The 20,345-nt window shown below is 40.9% G+C and overlaps 1 protein-coding gene across 2 annotated transcripts in view; it reads right to left on the bottom strand.

The window, feature by feature from the left end:
- The window catches only part of GMDS (GDP-mannose 4,6-dehydratase), a 285,325-nt gene that overhangs the window by 55,267 nt on the left and 209,713 nt on the right, over nt 1-20,345 (bottom strand). For both annotated transcript variants that reach the window (XM_077933314.1, XM_028737854.2), the window contains one exon: nt 16,841-16,937. In XM_077933314.1, the coding sequence (XP_077789440.1) occupies nt 16,841-16,937 (97 nt within the window). The remainder of the gene's footprint in view (nt 1-16,840; nt 16,938-20,345) is intronic.

The following is a 20,345-nucleotide window of genomic DNA, read 5'->3' on the forward strand; positions in this document are numbered from 1 at the left end:
TGAAAACTGTCATAAACGCTTCCCATGAACTCTGGATTTCCGCCCCAGAATGAAAAAGTTTAAACCTAACCTACTTTCTAAGGAATACATAACTTTCCAAAACTGTTGATAATGCCAAGAATGTTATTCAACGTCTCAACGATTTTTTTTTTTAAAAAGAGAGACAATAAGAACAGTAAATGAAACTACACTAATTTACACTTCCTGAGGATCCAAGTGGCTTGAAACATTATTCTTTATCACCTTTCAGCGACATCTATTTACACGTTGCTAATCACATACAGCTAATTAAATTTCATACTGATGACTGACATATAACATCAGCCAACCTGAATTCTAAGTCAAACTGTCTCCCGTAAAAAGCTCTAAATTACTTGTGCACAGAAAAGATTAAAAAAACCCCATGAAAGCTGATCCTGAGAACAATATTTGCTTCTTAAAGGCAGACATGATGTTATATATGTTAAGATTTCCAAGATTTGTGGGGTGTGAGGGGGATTCCTTAAAACTGACGCATCCTTTCCCTTGGGCACTGTCAAATCCTGAATTGGACTAGAATGCCGATATGGCTCCTTCCTGTACCAAAGGCAGTCGAAAAGCTGAACTTCTGCTGAAAATATTAATAAGGTACTTTGCCAAGAAAGCCAGTTTTCTTGGCAAGAAATTACACTTTGAATTTGCTTGTGTCCCAGACAACATTTGATATGCACACATTTAGCTTTCGACAAACAATGTCAGCTGACGTCTCATTGACGGTTCATTTTTTTGCAGTAAGCAATTAGCTGCGATAAAGGTAGCGCACAGCCCCTCGGAAAAAGCAAAAACAAACCAGACAAGAAAACCTTCAAGTTCGCAGGAAACTGAGTTTGGCATACAAAAATAAGGTTAATGCTCTCAGTGTACAATTATCTGAAGTAAATGCTTCAAACTACTAATTTTCCCCCATGTATGATAAGATCCAAATGATTCCATTTTATTGTAGCGCAATAAAACCCACTCTTTCTGCAGCGAAAAATGCAGGCAAAGAGAAGAAAGAACAAACATTAAAGGCTGATAAAAGTCCCATGGCAAAATGTGATAAACTGATAGGTTTTAGGGTTTTTTGTCTATGTACTTGTGAGTTTCCAGGACCACAAGGCTAAATTCCCATATGGAACAAGCAAAGGCCAAGGCATGCAGTGCTTCTTAGCCCGCCAATGACCTTACTATTCCTCTGGAGGGAAATGCTGTCTCTGTGAAAAAGTTAATTAGTCTCCATGATAATTTAGCTTGAAGACTGCACTATGCAGAGATTATCAATTGTGTTGAATTACATCTGCTGGCTTTTGCACTTCAGATTATTATCCACCAAAGATTTATTTCCTAATGCTGTTGGAATCTAGCCCGCATATATGCAAAGACAATCTAAGGTGTTAAACGAGAGGCTTGTACTAAATCATGGCTTTTTTTCAATGCCTCATCCCTTGTGCAAATAAATTTCTCTGTAAGGCTGTTTGCATTTCCGTGATCTCACAAATGGAAATGGGCTTTCCCCCAAACCACTACAGGCTGAAATGGTTGCGATAAGAGGCCCCCACTTGCAGCACCAGCACAATAAACACGGGCTGAGTTGTGACGAGAGAGAAATGTGGCTCCATGTGCAAAATCGCTACACAGATCCAAACACCTCATTCCTAACCTTCCAATTTGGTTGCGTGAATTCATCCTAACACAAAGTTACACATGAGCTTGGAGCACTGCTGAATTAGTGTGCTGGAAAAGCAGTGCAAAACCCTGCCCTCTGCTATGTTGCCAATCTCCCATATAAATCAAATCTTTTAATGCAAACTGGGCTTTCCTGTGACCGGCTCTTCACTTGGAAGGTTGGCAGTGACAAAAGGGAGAGGTTTGTGCTATTGTTTCACTTTATTGTCCTGGTGCCTCCACTGTCTGAAAGCATGAATCTGTACAGTATCTGAAAGCATGACCATGATCATTCATTCAAGAAGGGAGAGCAGGATATACATATATATCTGTTGCATAAACATGGGCTGGTGAATGCTACACCACTAATTACTACTAGGTGTCAATTTAGGAAGGAGGAATATGCAATGAAAATACATCGTACTAGCTAACTCACTGTCTCAAATCTACAAGCATTCTGGCCAGCTGGCAAACTTAAGCCCTATCCATATAAGGTCTGTATAGTTAAAGCTATGGTTTTCCCAGTAGTGATGTATAGAAGTGAGAGCTGGACCATAAAGAAGGCTGATCGCCCAAAGAATTGATGCTTTTGAATTATGGTGCTGGAGGAGATTCTTGAGAGTCCCATGGACTGCAAGAAGATCAAACCTACCCATTCTGAAGGAAATCAGCCCTGAGTGCTCACTGGAAGGACAGATCCTGAAGCTGAGGCTCCAATACTTTGGCCACCTCATGAGAAGAGAAGACTCCCTGGAACAAAAACCTTGAGTCCACATTATATGGTAACACTGATTACAGCACTACCTGGTAATGTTGGTTGGAGGGAATAGCTTTCACCTTTCCTTATAATTATAGAATCATAGAATTGTAGAGTTGGAAGGGGCCGCTAGTGTCATTTAGTCCAAGCCCCTGCAATGCAGGAATCTTTTCCCCAAGGTAGGGATCGAGCCCACGACTCATGCTCTTAAGAGTCTCATGCTCTATTGACTGAGCTATCCTGCACCGCTAGCAAAATCATGGCCGTTTCCCAGATGTGAGAGTGGCTTAGCACAAGAGTGTGCATTTACCACACCAAAAATATACAGGTTTTGATATACAAGATGCTACAGAGGTACCGGAAATAGGAATCTCTCACCTCTGGAACATAATTGAGCTTCTATACTGGAATTGTTTATCTGTCTGTTTCCTTACAATTGTATTTTATTGTTTTCTTTGTTTGTTTTAAGTAAGCTTCTCTGAGAGCTACGGTTGAAGAGCAGATACTCCGTTATGAAAATAATTAAATAAAATGCTCCCTGCCCCATCCTGACAGAGCCAAAACTGACACATCCTTTCCTCCCCACACCTGATTTGATCCACCAGGTTCACAGCCCCGCTTTCTTCACTGACTTTGGGGGATTTTCCTCATGACACCATTGTGACCTATTTCACTTGCTCTTCCATGCAAAATACCGTATTTTTCGCTCTATAACACGCACCCGACCATAACACGCACGTAGTTTTTAGAGGAGGAAAATCCGTAGGCATTCCCTCCATAACATGCACAGACATTTCCCCTTACTTTTTAGGAGGAAAAAAGTGAGTGTTATGGTGCAAAAAATATGGTACAGCTTGTTACAAATATAGCACATCTTACACACCATCCAGTATGGTGCTTTGCTGCCAAGACAGGAAAGGAAGAAGCACTGTAAACAAGGAGGCCCCCAGAGAAGACAAGCTGGGCAAGGAAGCCATGACTGGAGGAGCCTTAAGGTAGGAGCAGTAGGATTCAGAATCTGTGGCAGCATCTCTTCCTGCCAAGATGATGCTAGCCTCCCCATTGCCAGGAAGACTATCAGCAGGCAACATGGCGGTGATACTTGAGCCTATTGCTGCAGAATGACTTGGATTGGGTACCAAAGTTTATGTGTTGGTTTAGGGACATTTTTAATGTTTGATGTTTTATCGCGTTTTTAATATTCTGTTGGGAGCCGCCCAGAGTGCCTGGGGAGATCCAGCCAGATGGACGGTGTATAAGTAAATAATAATAATAATAATAATAATAATAATAATAATAATAATAGTAATTCAGTGCTGAGGCAGCTATTAGTGGCCCCAGAAAGCAAAGTCCCCTCCCAGCACTTCAGATCTGCTAGTTAGGATTTGACCTTACAAGGAGTCCAAACCACCAGAAGCAGGGCCATTTCTGTAAATATTAATATTAATATTAATATTAATGGGGTTCCTATACAGCCACCTTCCTGATGAGTTTTTGCAGACAAATTAAACCTCTCTCTTCCCCTCACCCAAGTTGGTCTTTGGGACTTTAACACAACACTGTCTTTTCTTTACTATTCTTTTAATTGTTTTAGGTTTCCTGTGCAAGAATATTCATAAATGAAAAGATTACTCCCCCTTCTCACAATGAAGCACACTACACAGAGCAACTGAGACTCTGCTCTAGTTATGTTCTTTTAAACTTTTAAAAGTGTTCAATACATTAATGATAACTAGGGATGTAGGAGCTCAGTCCTATCCGATATCCATTCACACTTTCATCTGGTATTTTTAAAATTCCTATGCAGTTTGTTTATTTTGCACAAGTCCGTGTTCCCTTTTGGCCATATCACACAATAGGCTGATCTCAATCATCAAAAATATATTTACAAAACAAGTACAGTCCCCAAATCTTCCCTTTCAAAATTAATTAATTTCCAGAGGGGTAGCCCCGTTAGTCTTTTGCAGCTAAAACAACAAAGAGCCTTGTGACACCTTAAGGACAAAGTTAATGAAGTGGCTAATGGCCTATCACAAAACTATCTATGGCGCAAGCCTAGCCATGTCTACCAAGAAGTAGTTCCATTGAATTCAGTGGAGCTTACTCCCAGTTAAGTGGAGCTAAGATTGCAACCACTCTTCCTACCACATTTCACAGTTAAGTATCAACTTGCCATCCTATCTCGTTTCCCTCAGGTACCAGGAAGTACCAGCATGGTTATAAGTCAACGGGGGAAGGAAAGGCTTTTAAAATCTAATTTTACCTTTAAAATGAAGATTTAGGATGGTCAAAATTAAGTGCCAAATAGTTTCACCCACTTTGACAGAGAGTCTAGGACTTTAACTGAGGAGAATAGATAAAATCAACAGGTAACCAAAGATATTACTTATTTCAATGTGAAAATAACAATAATGAGTGATGCGTTCCATTTAAAAACCCCCCAAAAACCCCAGGAAGAACATTATGACTGAAATCCTAACCCCACCTACCTGGGAGTAAGACTCACTAAATTGAGCAAAATGAACCTTAGTGCACATAGATCGCCTTTGACAACAAACAGTACTTCAGGAACAAAAAAAGCGAAGAAGCAGCTGTATACATAATTGAGTATGTAAATGAAGGGTATTACAAAGCAATTTACCTATCTGTTTACATATAATGGGTGCATGTTTTATTATGAATTTCGTGGTTTTAATATTGTAATTTTTGTTTTGAACCATCTTCAGATGCACGGATGAAGGGTGGTATACTACTACTACTCCTACTCCTACTACTGCTACCAAGTTATAGAGAACTAAAGCGAATGTCTTCCATAGCAAGAATCCTTGCCACAATGGGAGTTGAGTAAGTGGATGAAAGGAAACACTTGATAGTCTGTTTTCAATGGATTCTTCTGACATCTCTGTTGATAACCAAAACAAAACAAAGTGCTCCCTACCTTGTATAAACTGCACATGCAAAGTACTCCTATTTGGAAGCATGATGACCTGAAATAACAAAGGGCTACGCATGGCCTTGGACTCTCGGGTGGCGCTGTGGGTTAAACCACAGAGCCTAGGACTTGCCGATCAGAAGGTCAGCGGTTCGAATCCCCATGACGGGGTGAGCTCCTGTTGCTCGGTCCCTGCTCCTGCCAACCTAGCAGTTCGAAAGCACGTCAAAGTGCAAGTAGATAAATAGGTACCACTCCGGCGGGAAGGTAAACGGCGTTTCCGTGCGCTGCTCTGGTTCACCAGAAGCGGCTTAGTCATGCTGGCCACATGACCTGGAAATTGTATGCCGGCTCCCTCGGCCAATAAAGCGAGATGAGCGCTGCAACCCCAGAGTCGGCCACGACTGGACCTAATGGTCAGGGGTCCCTTTACCTTTATGTTACGCATGCCCTTGGAAATAAACAGTTCGTATGTACACTTGCAGGCATAATAGGAAGCAACACATGGACCAAAAGCTCTGAACTTCAGCATTGTACGTCCACATGCAAATCCAGTTCAAATGCTTGTGTGAATTTCACACTGCTTTTACTACACATTCACACCCCAGGCCTTATATATTAAACACATGCTACTCACTGAAGATCTTAAGTTTACCATTTTGGATTGTTAATTAGGGGTTTTACACACCCTGCTAAACTACAAATGCAAAGAAAGGGCTTGGCTTCCAGAACAGACTTCCTATTGAGCCACCCATGACTGGAGACTATGCAAAAGAAACAAAGTTCAGCTCTTTTAATGTGACATCCAGGGAGTTTCCAGCAAGGAGGATGAGTTCCTTGAGACAGAAGGCACCTTGTTCTTGAGCCAAGGAATTATAGCATCTGCATTTCTGCTGATTGCATACACTCATCAACGTTTATAACCTGGGATCTCAGCAAAGGAAGTATGGAAAGCCACCTTCATGGCAAAACTCACTATGCCTAATAACAGGGCCGGCCCTGACTGCTATCACAACCATATTTAAATTTATTTGCTTGTTTATTTGTAAAATTTCTTGCGCAGCCTTCACTGCAAGGTCCAAGGATGGATTACTATAATATAGTTTACAATTACAAAAACAGAAAAGAGAGTTACAATTATATATATATATATCTATTTAAAAAACAAATAAAACCATTCCCGGTAGAAAAGAACAAATGGTGCAAATTCAGCAAAAGAGGTGGGCCCCATATGGTGGGAAACCTGTGAATATCTCTTCAAAAACTGTTACCATAATCCTATGCTGACTGTGTGCAAAATCTAATTTATTTATGAATACTTTTTATTTTCTCTTTCCTTGTTGACTTCATCTCTTCAGGAAGCCTTCTGCCCAAAGCCACAGCAAGCCAATATGGGTGACCACTGTTTATGTTAACGGATTACTTGTCCAGAGTCTCTTCTGGCACCACAACCTGGGGGGTTAAGAATTGGTTGGGTTTTATAGATCAAGTAAATGTTTTGTTTCTAAAATATGGTCTTCCCTTTTAAACTGAGCTTGAATGGGCACTGTGGGGTTAGGGTTAAAGGTGCCCTTTCAACTAGGGCTGGATTTAGGTCAGTGCGGCTGGTTCCTCCACACAGGGCACTAAGCTGGGGTGTGTGTGCAAAACAACAACAACAACAACAACCTATATGTACCTATGTACCTACTGAGAAGATCCATAAAAAAGCAACTGTACGAAAATGAATTACAGTTGTACCTTGGTTCTCAAACACCTTGCTACTTGTACATTTTGGTTCTCAAATACCAAAAACCCAGAAGTAAGTGTTCTGGTTTTCAAGTGTTTTTCGAAAGCCGAACAGGCGTGAAGAGTGTGCAGGAAGCTCCTGAAGCCAATTGGAAGCCACGCCTTGGTTTTCGAACGTTTTGGAAGTTGAACAGACTTCCGGAATGGATTACGTTCAAGAACCAAGGCACGACTGTATTGTGAAAATGAAAAGTATTTGGAGGGGGGCACCAAATTGTGTCCTTGCTCAGGATGCCATGATACCAAAGTGCACCCCTATTTCCACTCATGGAAGTGTTGTTTTAAGACCTCGCACCTGAGTGTTGTGTGAAGAGAGGAAATCCAAAGATAGTGTTTCTGTGTGTGCTATGCAGAAACCGAGGAAGGAGAACTCCAGTGAAGCATTTGCAGAAAAGTTTCAGCAGCTGTTTTCTTTCTCCTCATGGTTATTTGGAACCATAGCAAAGTAGCAGCAACTTTTTTTTTAAGCACAGGAGGAAAGGTGGTGGGTAGAGAACTTGATCATACCTTTGTAGAAAGAAAGAAAAAAAAATCTCGTGTAGCATCTTTAACCTTTACTACGTGCAGGATAAAAGGCTGTTCTAACCTCACGGGATTAGCACTACAGGAAGACTGTTTGGAGTGAAGAGTAAATGTCACAACACGCACTCAGCAGTGACACAAGCGGGCTTGGCAGGCTTTGTTGCATAGTTACCGACATACCACACAGAGCAAACTCGGTCACATCACTCACCTGAGGTTTTACAAATACCTCGCATTTCCCCTGTTAACTATGTGATCATCACAGTCAACTTTCTTAATCCCCTCAACACACAGAAACAGAGTCTAGGATCATGAGAAACACTGCCAGAAAATGTAGGGATTTAGAAGCTCTTTCTGAAGAAATATATATGTATAAGACAAGACAATTCCAATCAAAAGAGAATGTCTATATGGCTAAAAGAAGTATTCATGTGAGGGGGATGTGTAGAAAATATGTTTTTGAGAGACAACCTGGGGGGGGAATGACTATAACTTTTATTCTGTGCATTCAACTGAAGATTGTTTAATATACAATTGGGAAAATACTGATTCTATTGGTGTTGTGATTTATAATGACGGGGTGGTATTCAACTAAGCTGTATTCCAAGTATACCCCACTAAAATTAATGAACATAACTAAGTTGATTTCAGTGGGGCTACTCTGAGTAAAACCTATTTGAACACCACTATTAATTAAAAGAATGGTTTTGAGATGATCATGGTTCACCACCATGGTTTTTTCTCTTAACACTGGCAGAATAGAATTTTTCACAAATAAGACTAAAATAAAATAAAATAAAAAGGGTTTGGCAGTGGAGCTGCAGAGGTGAAGCCGGTATCTTGAAAAGTCTTCTTCTCTGTATCAGCCCCCATTTGGCCCAAAGCAACAAAATCAATTAATGCAAGCAAATTAAACAAACCATTCACAAATCCCCAATGAACAATAAATCCCTAGCCAGTCATTACTTTGAACAAATAGGCAAATCATTTCCATTTTAAAGCATGCCAAAAAATTAGGTAGCCGGGTTAGTCCATTAGAACAAATTCAAATGTTACAGTTGAGTAAAACTTGTATTAGGACCAATTAAAACGTCACAGAATAGTGGGCAACATAGCGGTCCTTATTTATTTGACACTCTAGTGGCCCATACTAAAACGTGTTATCCTCCTGTGGCTTTTGGATTATTAAAACACTTGTCCTTTTCATCGGGGCTGAACCAAAAATTCAGAACTGGTAAGGGTTTTAGCCCCACCCATATGCCCGATGATAGCCGCTGCTTCAAGTACCCTAACTATACAGAAAAATATCTAGAACTATGGCGATATTTATTTCATTATATACAAGATGGGTGGTTTTTTTTCTTGCCCACTTTAACAACATCCGCTGCACTTCTTAGCTGTCATTAAGTGTAAGGGGAAGGCCCAGGTCTGGGTAATGTCTCCTAGCCAAGGCCCTGTTGTGTTGGCTGTTAACTGGCCCCCGGAACAAGCAATGAAAACAAAAGGCCGTGCTGGGCATTTGTCAGAGCCTCTCTCGCTATTTCGTTGTAAATAGACATGTCATCCTCTACCTCTTCCGTTTCCAGATTGTTTAAAGGAGTTAATAGCTACCTGCTCTAGCCAGCTTCCTTGATATAAAGGAAAAGGTAACAACTGCACGGCCAGCGAGATGCCACATTTAGAGGATAAGGTGGCTTTCACTTAAATCCGAGGAAGTAAGGGTATACCTTTTTGAGGCCGAGAGCTGTCAGTTGGAAAGGATCAGATAGCAGATTTAGAGGGACAAACTGATGTTCTCAGGAAGATCAAGGAAGACGTGGAGTTCACAGATGACACATGGCTGGTTTTAAAAGCTCAAGAATGACAGCAGTGGGGGCAAGAAGAGGCGGGGGCAGGAGGCAAGGTCAGCAGTGCGAGTGGCTGGAAAAATGTGGAGGTGAAGTAGGATGAAACAAAGGGCAACAACTGGTTAAACTGAACAGGGCAGCACAGGATGATTCCAATCTTTGGCATCTCCCAGGATTCTCAGGACTGGATATCACTGGGCTGAGTCAGAAAAGTAAAAATGATGTAAGGGGAAAGTTATGGAGCATCTCAGTAGATGCTTCTGTACATGAAGGAGGAAATATTGCGACAGAAGTCAGGTCTTTCAGTAATAAGGGAAGGTCACACACACACACACACACACACACACACACACCACTCTCCACTTTCCTGAGCAGTTAGGAGCCATGAGATAGTGCTCCACAGTTCAGCTTCTTTTGGATGAGAGAACAATACAGACTTATGACAACACTTTAGATGCATGTGTGCACAAGCAAACAATTTAGCCTTTGTGGGTTAAATGCACACTGTACTAACTTTCCCATGTAACATGCACAAAAAGCCAAGCCATCTGTTTGTTAAGCAACTTCCGAATGAGGCGGTTTGGAGTAGAAAAGCAGCTGAAAAATGCAGAGCCATTTCCCAACTCGTAGCTTGGTTTGCAAAATCAGCAAACAAATGGCATAATATGCAAATTAGCCGACCTGTGGGTTGGGTGGGCTGGGATACGTCAACCCTATGATTATGCCGAGCTTGGGAAAAAACAAAAACAACCCCAGATCCCTTTTAGATTGGCAAGATGGTAACTCTGGCGGAAGCTTACTGTTGAGTCTAAAGTAAGTAATGATATAAATATTTTGGCTGACACAGTGATTCACTCGAGAAAGACAATAAAAAGTAATAATTTACTAAAGTAGTGATTTTCAGATGTTGACATAAACCTCTGGTTTGGGAAAAGAAAGTGCATAAGGATCTTCCTCTATAGGTAAGAAGGTTTTATCATAAGACAAAGGCTGTTAGTCATGGAACAACAACCGCTAAGGGTTTTTCTTCCTGTAGTGCAATGTACAGATCCGCCCTGACACTATGGGTTGCATACAGACACAGTGATAGGAATATGGACCTTTAAACAATTAAGATAGATATTTCTTGTTCAGCTGTTTGAACTATATTCAGACTCACGGCCCATTTGGAGTGTAAATGCAGGAAATGGGATATGTATGGAAAAGGGTGGGGGGTGCGGAAGTGGGAGAAAAGAACTGGGATTTTGTGATCAGTTTCATTATATTTTGAAGAGTCATAACTCTTCAGAGTACGAACTGCCACAAATGCTTTGGACTTGAGCAAAGCCGACTTTGGAGGAATATGATACGCCCTGAGGAGTTTTTTATTGGAATCTTGTGAAGTCTGGGAAACGTAGAGCTGAGTATTAAAAATCATCCCCCCCCCCCCTCAATGAGGGTAAAAACGCAAAGCTTATTCCGGTGTCGTATGAAGAAGTAAAAGGGCAACTGAGGCCAAGTGTGGTAAAGTAGGGATATAGAGATTAATGAAAGCTATAAAGAAGAGAGGTGTGTGTGTGTGTGTGTGTGTGTGTGTGTGTGTGTGTGCAAAACTTACTAACATATAAACAAATTGGCATATAGAAAATGAAGGAAATGGAGGATATTGGACTAGGCATGTGATATAAGCCAAGAAAGATTAAAAAATATAATTTTAGGATGGGGAAAAGAGTTATTGAACTGTCACAAACATTCCGACAACATGTCCTTTGCATATAAAAGGAAGGAGGAGTGAGATCTGGAGGGAAGCAATATAAGAAAATGAACATTTATTTATTATTCCCTGCGCTTCACTGTAATGTCCCAGGGTGAGTAACAGCATTAAAAAACAATATCGAAAATGATATAAAGCAACTTACAACCAAAAAAACAAGGTGGGTCCTAAAAACACACACCTTTTTCTTCTTTTTAGGCAAGTGAACACCACATTTTGGGGGGTTGGACAAAGCAAATACCAAATGCACACATGCTTTAAGAATGAAACCATTCCCTTAATAGTGGACAAACAGGACTAGTTTTAGGCGGTTAAGCCGTTATGAGGTATTGATTTAGTATGATGACTACCTGAGTGAAAGAAAAATCTGAGAAGTCTGAGAAGCATGTCAGGAGTGAAGCTCAGGACTCATCAGAAACATGATGTCTTGACACACATCTGGAGATGTGTTTTTGATCTTTACGGTAAATTTTTAACCATGTCTATTCAGAAGCTAGGGACGCGGGTGGCGCTGTGGGTAAAAGCCTCAGCGCCTAGGGCTTGCCGATCGAAAGGTCGGCGGTTCGAATCCCCGCGGCGGGGTGCGCTCCCGTTGCTTGGCCCCAGCGCCTGCCAACCTAGCAGTTCGAAAGCACTCCCGGGTGCAAGTAGATAAATAGGGACCGCTTACTAGCGGGAAGGTAAACGGCGTTTCTGTGTGCGGCTCTGGCTCGCCAGAGCAGCGATGTCACGCTGGCCACGTGACCCGGAAGTGTCTCCGGACAGCGCTGGCCCCCGGCCTCTTGAGTGAGATGGGCGCACAACCCTAGAGTCTGTCAAGACTGGCCCGTACGAGCAGGGGTACCTTTACCTTTTTATTCATAAGCTAGCCTGGATGAAGTACGGCTTACTCCCCGGTAAATGGGGTTAGAATTGCAACCTCAGACAACTAACAAATGTTGAAAATAGAAAACCTGATGGTGGATTTCTCATTTCAAATACCATTTTACAGGCCGGGTTGGATGGGCCTTGTACACAAAATAATATTCCATATTAAGGTGAAAAGATGCAACTAGAAATGCTGACTTCTGTGGCCTATTTAAATTATGCAAATTAGAATTTTCTTACTTTTTTGTAACTTATTCTTCTCCTACTAGAGAGCAGTGGAGAGAATATGACACTGAACTATTATTGCTGGTGTTATTATTAATTCATTAATTGCCTTCCTGCCCTCAAGGCAAAATATGATATAAAAAGATGGGGCTAGTCCAAGCATAGGCAAACTCAGCCCTCCAGATGTCTTGGGACTACAACTCCCATCATTCCTAGCTAACAGGACCAGTGGTCAGGGATGATGGGAATTGTAGTACCAAAACATCTGGAGGGCGAGTTTGCCTATGCCTGGGCTAGTCTGACCACCTTAGGAAGGGAATTGCACAGTGGGCTGTGCCTACAGAAATTGTGCTGTCCTGGTCATCTGCCACCAGCCTAAGCTTTCTTGGTGGTGGGCTTCAGATGATGACGACTCGAAGCCCTTATTCAGCAATTCCTCTGGCTGCTTACACACTCTCAAACAAATATGTGCAGCCATAAGGAAAGCTGCTGTTTTCAAGAGTGAAAACCGATATACTCAGTAGCCTGCCTTCTGAATCTAATATAACATTCTGCGTAATCACTGTGTATTTACAGCCCTGCTCTTAACAACTTGACCACCTCTGGTAATTCTGTATGCAAACAGTCTTTTAAACAGAGTGTCTGAACATCATGATTTCTTTCCTCCATTGAGTCATACTTTCCCTATGCTATGATGTAATCTGTGGTCTGAGCCGGAGGAAAGAGCTGGGGAGAGTTTAGAGGAAGCATGAGGCTAGCAGGGAACAAATATGAAAAGTAACTTCCATGCACACAAAGCCCAAGTTAGGAATTAGCTGCCCATCCTGCTTTCTCTTTTTGTAAAACACACACCTTCCACCCCCCCAACCCACATGCTCTTCTCTTTTTCACAATGCTTATCCCCTCCCTCTCCATTTTCTGCTTCCGTCTTTATTCCACATCAAGTGTTTATACAATATCAAAAAGGAAGATCTACAATTCTGGATAAAGTGATTAGATAAAATGCTGAAGGACACAAACCAAAATCTTATTATTTAATCAACAGCAGCTGCCCCACACTCATTGTAGATATATGAATATACAGTGGTACCTCGGGTTACATACGCTTCAGGTTACAGACTCTGCTAACCCAGAAATATTACCTCGGGTTAAGAACTTTGCTTCAGGATGAGAACAGAAATCGTGCTCCGTCAGCGCGGCAGCAGTAGGAGGCCCCATTAGCTAGAGTGGTACCTCAGGTTAAGAACAGTTTCAGGATAAGAACGGACCTCCGGAATGAATTAAGTATTTAACCCGAGGTACCACTGTATAGCTAGATTCAACAGTTACAAATATTATTATAATTATTTTAGTTTAGTCATCACTTATTACTGAAGGAGTTTAAAAAGAGATTGACGAGTTAAGAATGCAACGATACCATAAAATAGTTAAAGCAATAAAAACACACATAGTACTAAAAGGGTTCACCCACCAGCCACCAGTAACAAGGAAAATATACTTCCCCACCCAACTGAAGATGAACACCAAAAATAGTCCAGAAGTCAAGCCACATCAAGTTTCAAATAACCAGGAGAGTTATTCGGGTGTTTGGCGAGAGCGTGCCACAGCCAAGGGGCCATCACTGAAAAGTCTCTCTCATTGCCACCTGTGGCGATCACACAGGGCCCCCGGACGTTTGACGGTCTATTGACCCTGTGCCACCACTGCGATTGCTTTTTCCGCTGCCACCACCCCGTATCTCACGGGGACACACGGAGTCCAGTCAGTTGTTAACATTAACAAATAATCAAGTTTATTTTTAAATGCAGGAACAAGCTTACGGTTACAGTTCATTTTTCTTGGCAGTTTCTTAATCTTAGTTCCTAACAACTTCAAACTGATTATTCCCAACTATCTATCTGACTCCACCTAACAATTCCTCTCACTCTCTCACAATACAACTCTACCAACCCACATCTAATCCTCCCTCTTCCTTCTTCAACTCCCAAACCTCCCACTCTAACTTTTACTCCTCCCTTGCATTCCCACTGGCCAATCACATCACACTCATTTTAACCCTTCCCTTATGACCCACCTAGGAGGCAAACGCCACACCACCCTCACAGGATGCCACTTTTGAAAGATGGCGCAAGGGATGAGGGAAACAAAGCTTAAAGGTACTCAGTTAACTCAGTTCCAGTATCCAACATCTCAATATATTTTTGGAGATGCATTTGTTTCAGTGTGGGACTTCCACTACAAAACTTTTCCCACATTATGAAAACCTCAAAAGATGCAACCAATAAGCTAAACATAGATCTTCTCTTTCATGAGAAAAGACCAGACTCCACCTAGACGCACCCTAAGTCCAGTGACATTTAGTCACCAAACCATGTAATGGCACTATCCATTCCCTCAATAATATCCAGTTTCTGACTTATTTTTAAAGTTAAGTGAGGACAAAATGAAATACAATTTCTTCCAAGCAGTAGAATATTGTTCTCTTGTGAGAAAAGCCTCTGAGAATACGCGAGATTCTAGGGCTACAACTTTATTTGGAGTGAAAGATTGTAAGCAGCAGGGAAAGGGAACTGGGACATAGACAACAAAAACGGGACAATCTGAAAGTCAATATGAATAACTGGTCCTTTGTGCAGGGAAAATCCTTATTATTCAGAGACAGAACATTTAATATGAAAATGCTCTCAGGATTTAAATTGCCTATTCAGTTCTAAATGACCTCTTTAAAAAAGACAAGCATTTCAATGAAGGGTAATGAAACAGAGGTAGCCAGCTAAGCAGGAAACATGGCAAATCTCACAGAAATTTAATTGAAAATATACTTTTAACAGAACCCTACTCTTCACAGAAATGCAAAGACATATTATTTTCAGAACCAAGACCCTATACGTGTAGGCCAGAAACAGGTGCTTCTGGAAAATGCTTGCCTTGAAGATATTGGGAAATATTCTTAGCTACTTTGACAACTAACCACTGAGAATTTCAGTTTATCTTTCGATTGGTATGTGGATCAATATTTTAAAGCATTACTCATTACTCTGGGTTTGAGTGACAGGCTACCCTTATCATTGCAGTGGCTCAGGAATATCAATATCAGTATCTATATTTAAAGATATGCTCCTGCAATACATGTGCTGGATAGCACTGCTCCAAGTGTAGCAGTTTCCTATTAACACGTTCACAATGGTTTATTCCCGCACCCCCTGAAAAGCTTGAAGAGTTTTAGATAAACCTTTAAACCGAAACCTGGCTATTTTTCTAACCAGCAAAAAAGGCTGGCTTTTCAGAAACTGCGCGTAGGTACTGTGCAGAGTTTGGCTCAGTAAGGTTGAAAACCTAATTCTAAATGCCAAGGAAAGCAATATGATGGGAAAGTGGTCTATAAATTCTTAGAACAGCTCTGAGTCATAGGTTTATGCATGCTGTACTAGTATGTATGAAATTATCACTGTCTAAAATGCCAAGTCTGTACTGTTTTCCAGCACCATGATCTACCACAGCAAACTAAGGAGGCTGATTCAGTGACCACCAGTATAAATGGTCATATTATCTGGCTGAATGAATGATGAATATTTAGAATGAAACACTGTAAAAGGTTAATATGCACATTGGTGGCTATGGAAACCTCCATACCATCATCCATCAACATAAGCAGATGGAACTGATTGATTAGTGTTTGATTGACTTCAATGGAAGTACAATGAATCAGGATTACTAGTGCCAAATATGTATTTTCTTTTCTTTGTGGCAGAGCCATATAAATAATTGTGTTCTTCTCAATAACTGACAGTTTTTAAACTGCTTCCAAATTCACAAGGATATAGTAGAAGCATTCTGGCCTAATTAAGAGAATTTATTTCCAGCACATGAAAGGAAATGTCTTAATTATGACTTTTCAGTGACTTTCCATTAACACAGTCACAAACAGCAGGTAGATGAACATAAATATATAAAATAAAATTCTATGGTCTTATATTCTAGACTGATTTTTTTATTTATTATTTTTTGAATACCCTCTCTCCCTCTCCTTTCTGGTTTTCCCATGTATTTATTTGCTGGAATATACTGCAGAAAATAAGCATATAAATTTAAACTTTTAACACATGAATAGATATAAGACTTGAAAATACAAATGGAAAATATGTAATAAATCGCACCCTTCATTACTTCTGTCTCAAGCATTTATGCTCCAGCAACAATCTGGAGGAAAGAAACTGTCCACATCTTCTTTGCTAATTCAAAACTGGATTAAATAGAGCATGAAATATCCAGTAATTCTGGTTTCTGAGTTTTATCCCTGTTTTGCATAGACAGGGTAATTAAAAGAAATATATGGCTACCTGTTTGAAAGCAAACGGAGTAGTTGCATTTAGAACCCTCTTGCAAACAGCTGCCCAAATGAAGCAATTTGGTGACTGAATTTGTTTTACATTCCTCTGTAAAGCTGAAAGAATCACTTTGCTTACCACTTCAGTTGGCCTGTAGTATTTGTGATTAACTGTCACATGGATCTTGCCAGTTTCTTTGCATCGACCTACTTCGTTCTCATTCTTGCCTTCCCACCTGCAAAGATGACAAACATTTCATCACCCCATAATGTCTTTACCAGTCTGGTCACAGCAGCATTTGGTGCACAGATTCTTAGACAAGGCTGGTGTTATTTCTCTCTCCAGGGCAATGTACACTTCAGGCCACAGGAGCAGAGGCAGAGGTTTGACCAGAGCGGAAGCACAATGGCTTTTAAGGTCCACTTGTTTTGTGGTCTGATACTATGCATGAGATGCAGAATAAGCGTTTAGCATTGGACACCACTTTGTTAGGTGCATCATGTACTATATTTTGCTAGTAGATCTATATAAGGACACAAATAACAGGATTTTGTACCTGAAGAAGCACTAGATGAGGGGTCAGCAAACTTTTTCAGCAGGGGCCGGTCCACTGTCCCTCAGACCTTATGAGGGACTGGACTTTATTTGGGGGAAAAATAATGAACCAATTCCTATGCCCCACAAATAACCCAGAGATGCATTTTAAATAAAAGCACACACTCTACTCATGTAAAAACACCAGGAAGGCCCCACAAATAACCCAGAGATGCATTTTAAATAAAAGGACACATTCTACTCATGCAAAAACACGCTGATTCCCAGACCATCCGCGGGCCGGATTTAGAAGGCAATTGGGCTAGATCCGGGCCCTGGGCCTTAGTTTGCCTACCCATGCACTAGATCATGAATCTTTTGCCACAATAAATATGTTACTCTTTAAGATGCTACAAAAATACAGTTTTTACTGCTACAGACTAACACTGATAAGCAGTGGAATTTACGCCCGAGTAGTTAGAAATTATATGTTTACAAAAACAGATGTGTAACATAGGCTAGAGATATAAAGGAGACAACAAAATACAAAAATATATTCATTTATCATTTGATACATAGTCTATAAAGATGATACTTAACATCTTTGTACATTCGTTTTGCCAGGTCTAACGATGACAGAGCTACAAGCAATCTCCAATTTGCCTTGAAATGTGCTCAGATCAAACACTTCTACAATCAATTTCAACATCAGACTAAAAACTTGTTTGTCTAATTATGTTCTTCAGTTGGTTTCTACGTTGCTTTCATGATAATTTGTCGAACAATTTTAAAACAAGCTTTCTGACTTTTAAGTGTGGTCTCCTTTGTTTTTCACACTATTACTTTAATGTAAGACTTCATAGAATCCTTCCTAAAAGCCACATGCTGGGCTTTGCAAGAGGGAAAATTTGACTCTGTGAAGTGGACCAGCAGAATCACTCCGAGTTACAGCCTGTAACTTAAATACTGAAATGGAACAAAAGAGGTGAGGAGACCTCATGCTCATGGGGTGAATTACAAACAGAATGAGCAAATGGTGCGCATATGTTTGCATAAGGCTGAAATCCCCTCTCTCTCCCAGGCTTAAGCTCAGAGGGCCCTAAGCATATTTGGTCTCACAGAGCACTTATTGGAACATCAAACAGTCCCACCCTCAACCATATGCCAGGCAGGCCCATAACTAGGACATTGGCATGGGAAGCAAGAGCGAATTCTGCTTGCCTGCAGAAGATCATTATCTGTGTTTGAGGTTGGGGGGGATGGACGGACTCAGCTTTCAGAATATTTTGAAAACAATGTGCGATCAAATGTTTACTATACTGTACGTTCACATAATTCATTGTGGGAAAACTATAAACATTCCAATAATCTGCAGAAAACGGAGATTAGGGAATGATCCAATCCCACCCCAGTATGCAAGGCAAGACAAATCCTGTACACACAGTGTACAGCTGTATAGAAATCCTGTACACTCATAGCATGCCATAGAGTCTCCCCATTAGATGGCAGTTTCCTGGTAGTTATTTGTCAATTCTGGAAGAAGGGAGTAAGGAAACCCTTTGCAGCTGTAAAAGGACCAGAACTGCCTTTTTATTTTTCTGGAAGTGGTTGACCTCATGCTAGAGACTCACTATTCACCATCACCACAGTAGAAGTGTAAAAGTAGTCAGTTGGATGTTGTAGTTGCTGGATGCAAGAGGAGCAAGCAAAGGGTGGTTCAACCTAGAGAGAAAAATATGCAGCCACTTTTTGTTTTCAATAACAGAGAAGTAGAGACAGTTGCTAGTCAGATTACTAGAGAAAAATGATGTTAATTCCTTCCAAGGATTTATTAGAGAATCATATTAATGATAATATTTTCTGCAGCCATTTTTGAACACACTATGAAATATTCCTGAAAGTAGAGAGAGAAAGCTGTCAGCATTAACTTTTGTCTACTTTCCTGCTCAGAATTTGTTGACAGAGCAGAAGGAGCTTCTCTGCAGGAGTCCTGATTCAAGGCAAATATAACACAAACTCAGAAGATTGCTCAAGAAGCAGGACAAAAGTCACATGGGAGAAAATAAAAAAAAATGTATAGACATGCTAGATCAAAACAGAACCCCATCTAGGGAAAGATCAAGGTAGTTGTCACTATTAACATTTAAAGCAGGTTTTTAGTAATTTAAAGCAGGATCAATCCACAGAATACTATACGTAACACTTAATGATATTGAAGAGAACTAAACATGATAATGTAAAACTGTTCTTTTTAAATTACTCCCTAGGTTTCAAAAGCAAGTCCAGATAGGTTGATAGTGTAGTATTTGCCACTCCAACATATTCAAAATAAGATCACCATAAAAATCACAGTCCAACATTAGCCATACTCAAGAGTAGACCCATTTAAAACAATGGGCATGATTAACTTGGATCCACTGGGTAGAATTCAGCATTGTGCCATGATGAACAATCCATTTGCGCAAGCCTTTCAGCTTCCCAGACAGACTGATTTCCCCCTTTCTCCCTCCCCCCGCATGCTGTTCTGGGGGTTCTCCCAACCCACCCAAGCCAATTTCAGGGGGCACATGGTGGGAGAGGATGGGGTAAAAGCCCAACTGTGCAAGTAGAAGTCCTTGTGTAAGACTTAACCACAGATGGAACTCATCAGATGAATCCCGTCCATTAATTTCAATGGGATACAACCCACAGAGACCTCAGAAGTAGATTTCAGCTCCTTTTTCAGAAAAAAAGCTTTCTCATTCCTCAAATAACTTTTCATCATGAATGGTTGTTGTTTAGTCGTTTAGTCATGTCCGACTCTTCGTGACCCTATGGACCAGAGCACGTCAGGCACTCCTGTCTTCCACTGCCTCCTGCAGCTTGGTCAAACTCATGCTGGTAGCTTTGAGAACACTGTCCAACCATCTCGTCCTCTGTCGTCCCCTTCTCCTTGTGCCCTCCATCTTTCCCAACATCAGGGTCTTTTCCAGGGAGTCTTCTCTTCTCATGAGGTGGCCAAAGTATTGGAGCCTCAGCTTCACAATCTGTCCTTCCAGTGAGCGCTCGGGGCTGATTTCCTTCAGAATGGATAGGTTTGATCTTCTTGCAGTCTCAAGAGTCTCCTCCA

This window comes from Podarcis muralis, chromosome 8 (genome assembly GCF_964188315.1).
Source record: "Podarcis muralis chromosome 8, rPodMur119.hap1.1, whole genome shotgun sequence".
In the NCBI taxonomy this organism is placed as follows: Eukaryota; Metazoa; Chordata; class Lepidosauria; order Squamata; family Lacertidae; genus Podarcis; species Podarcis muralis.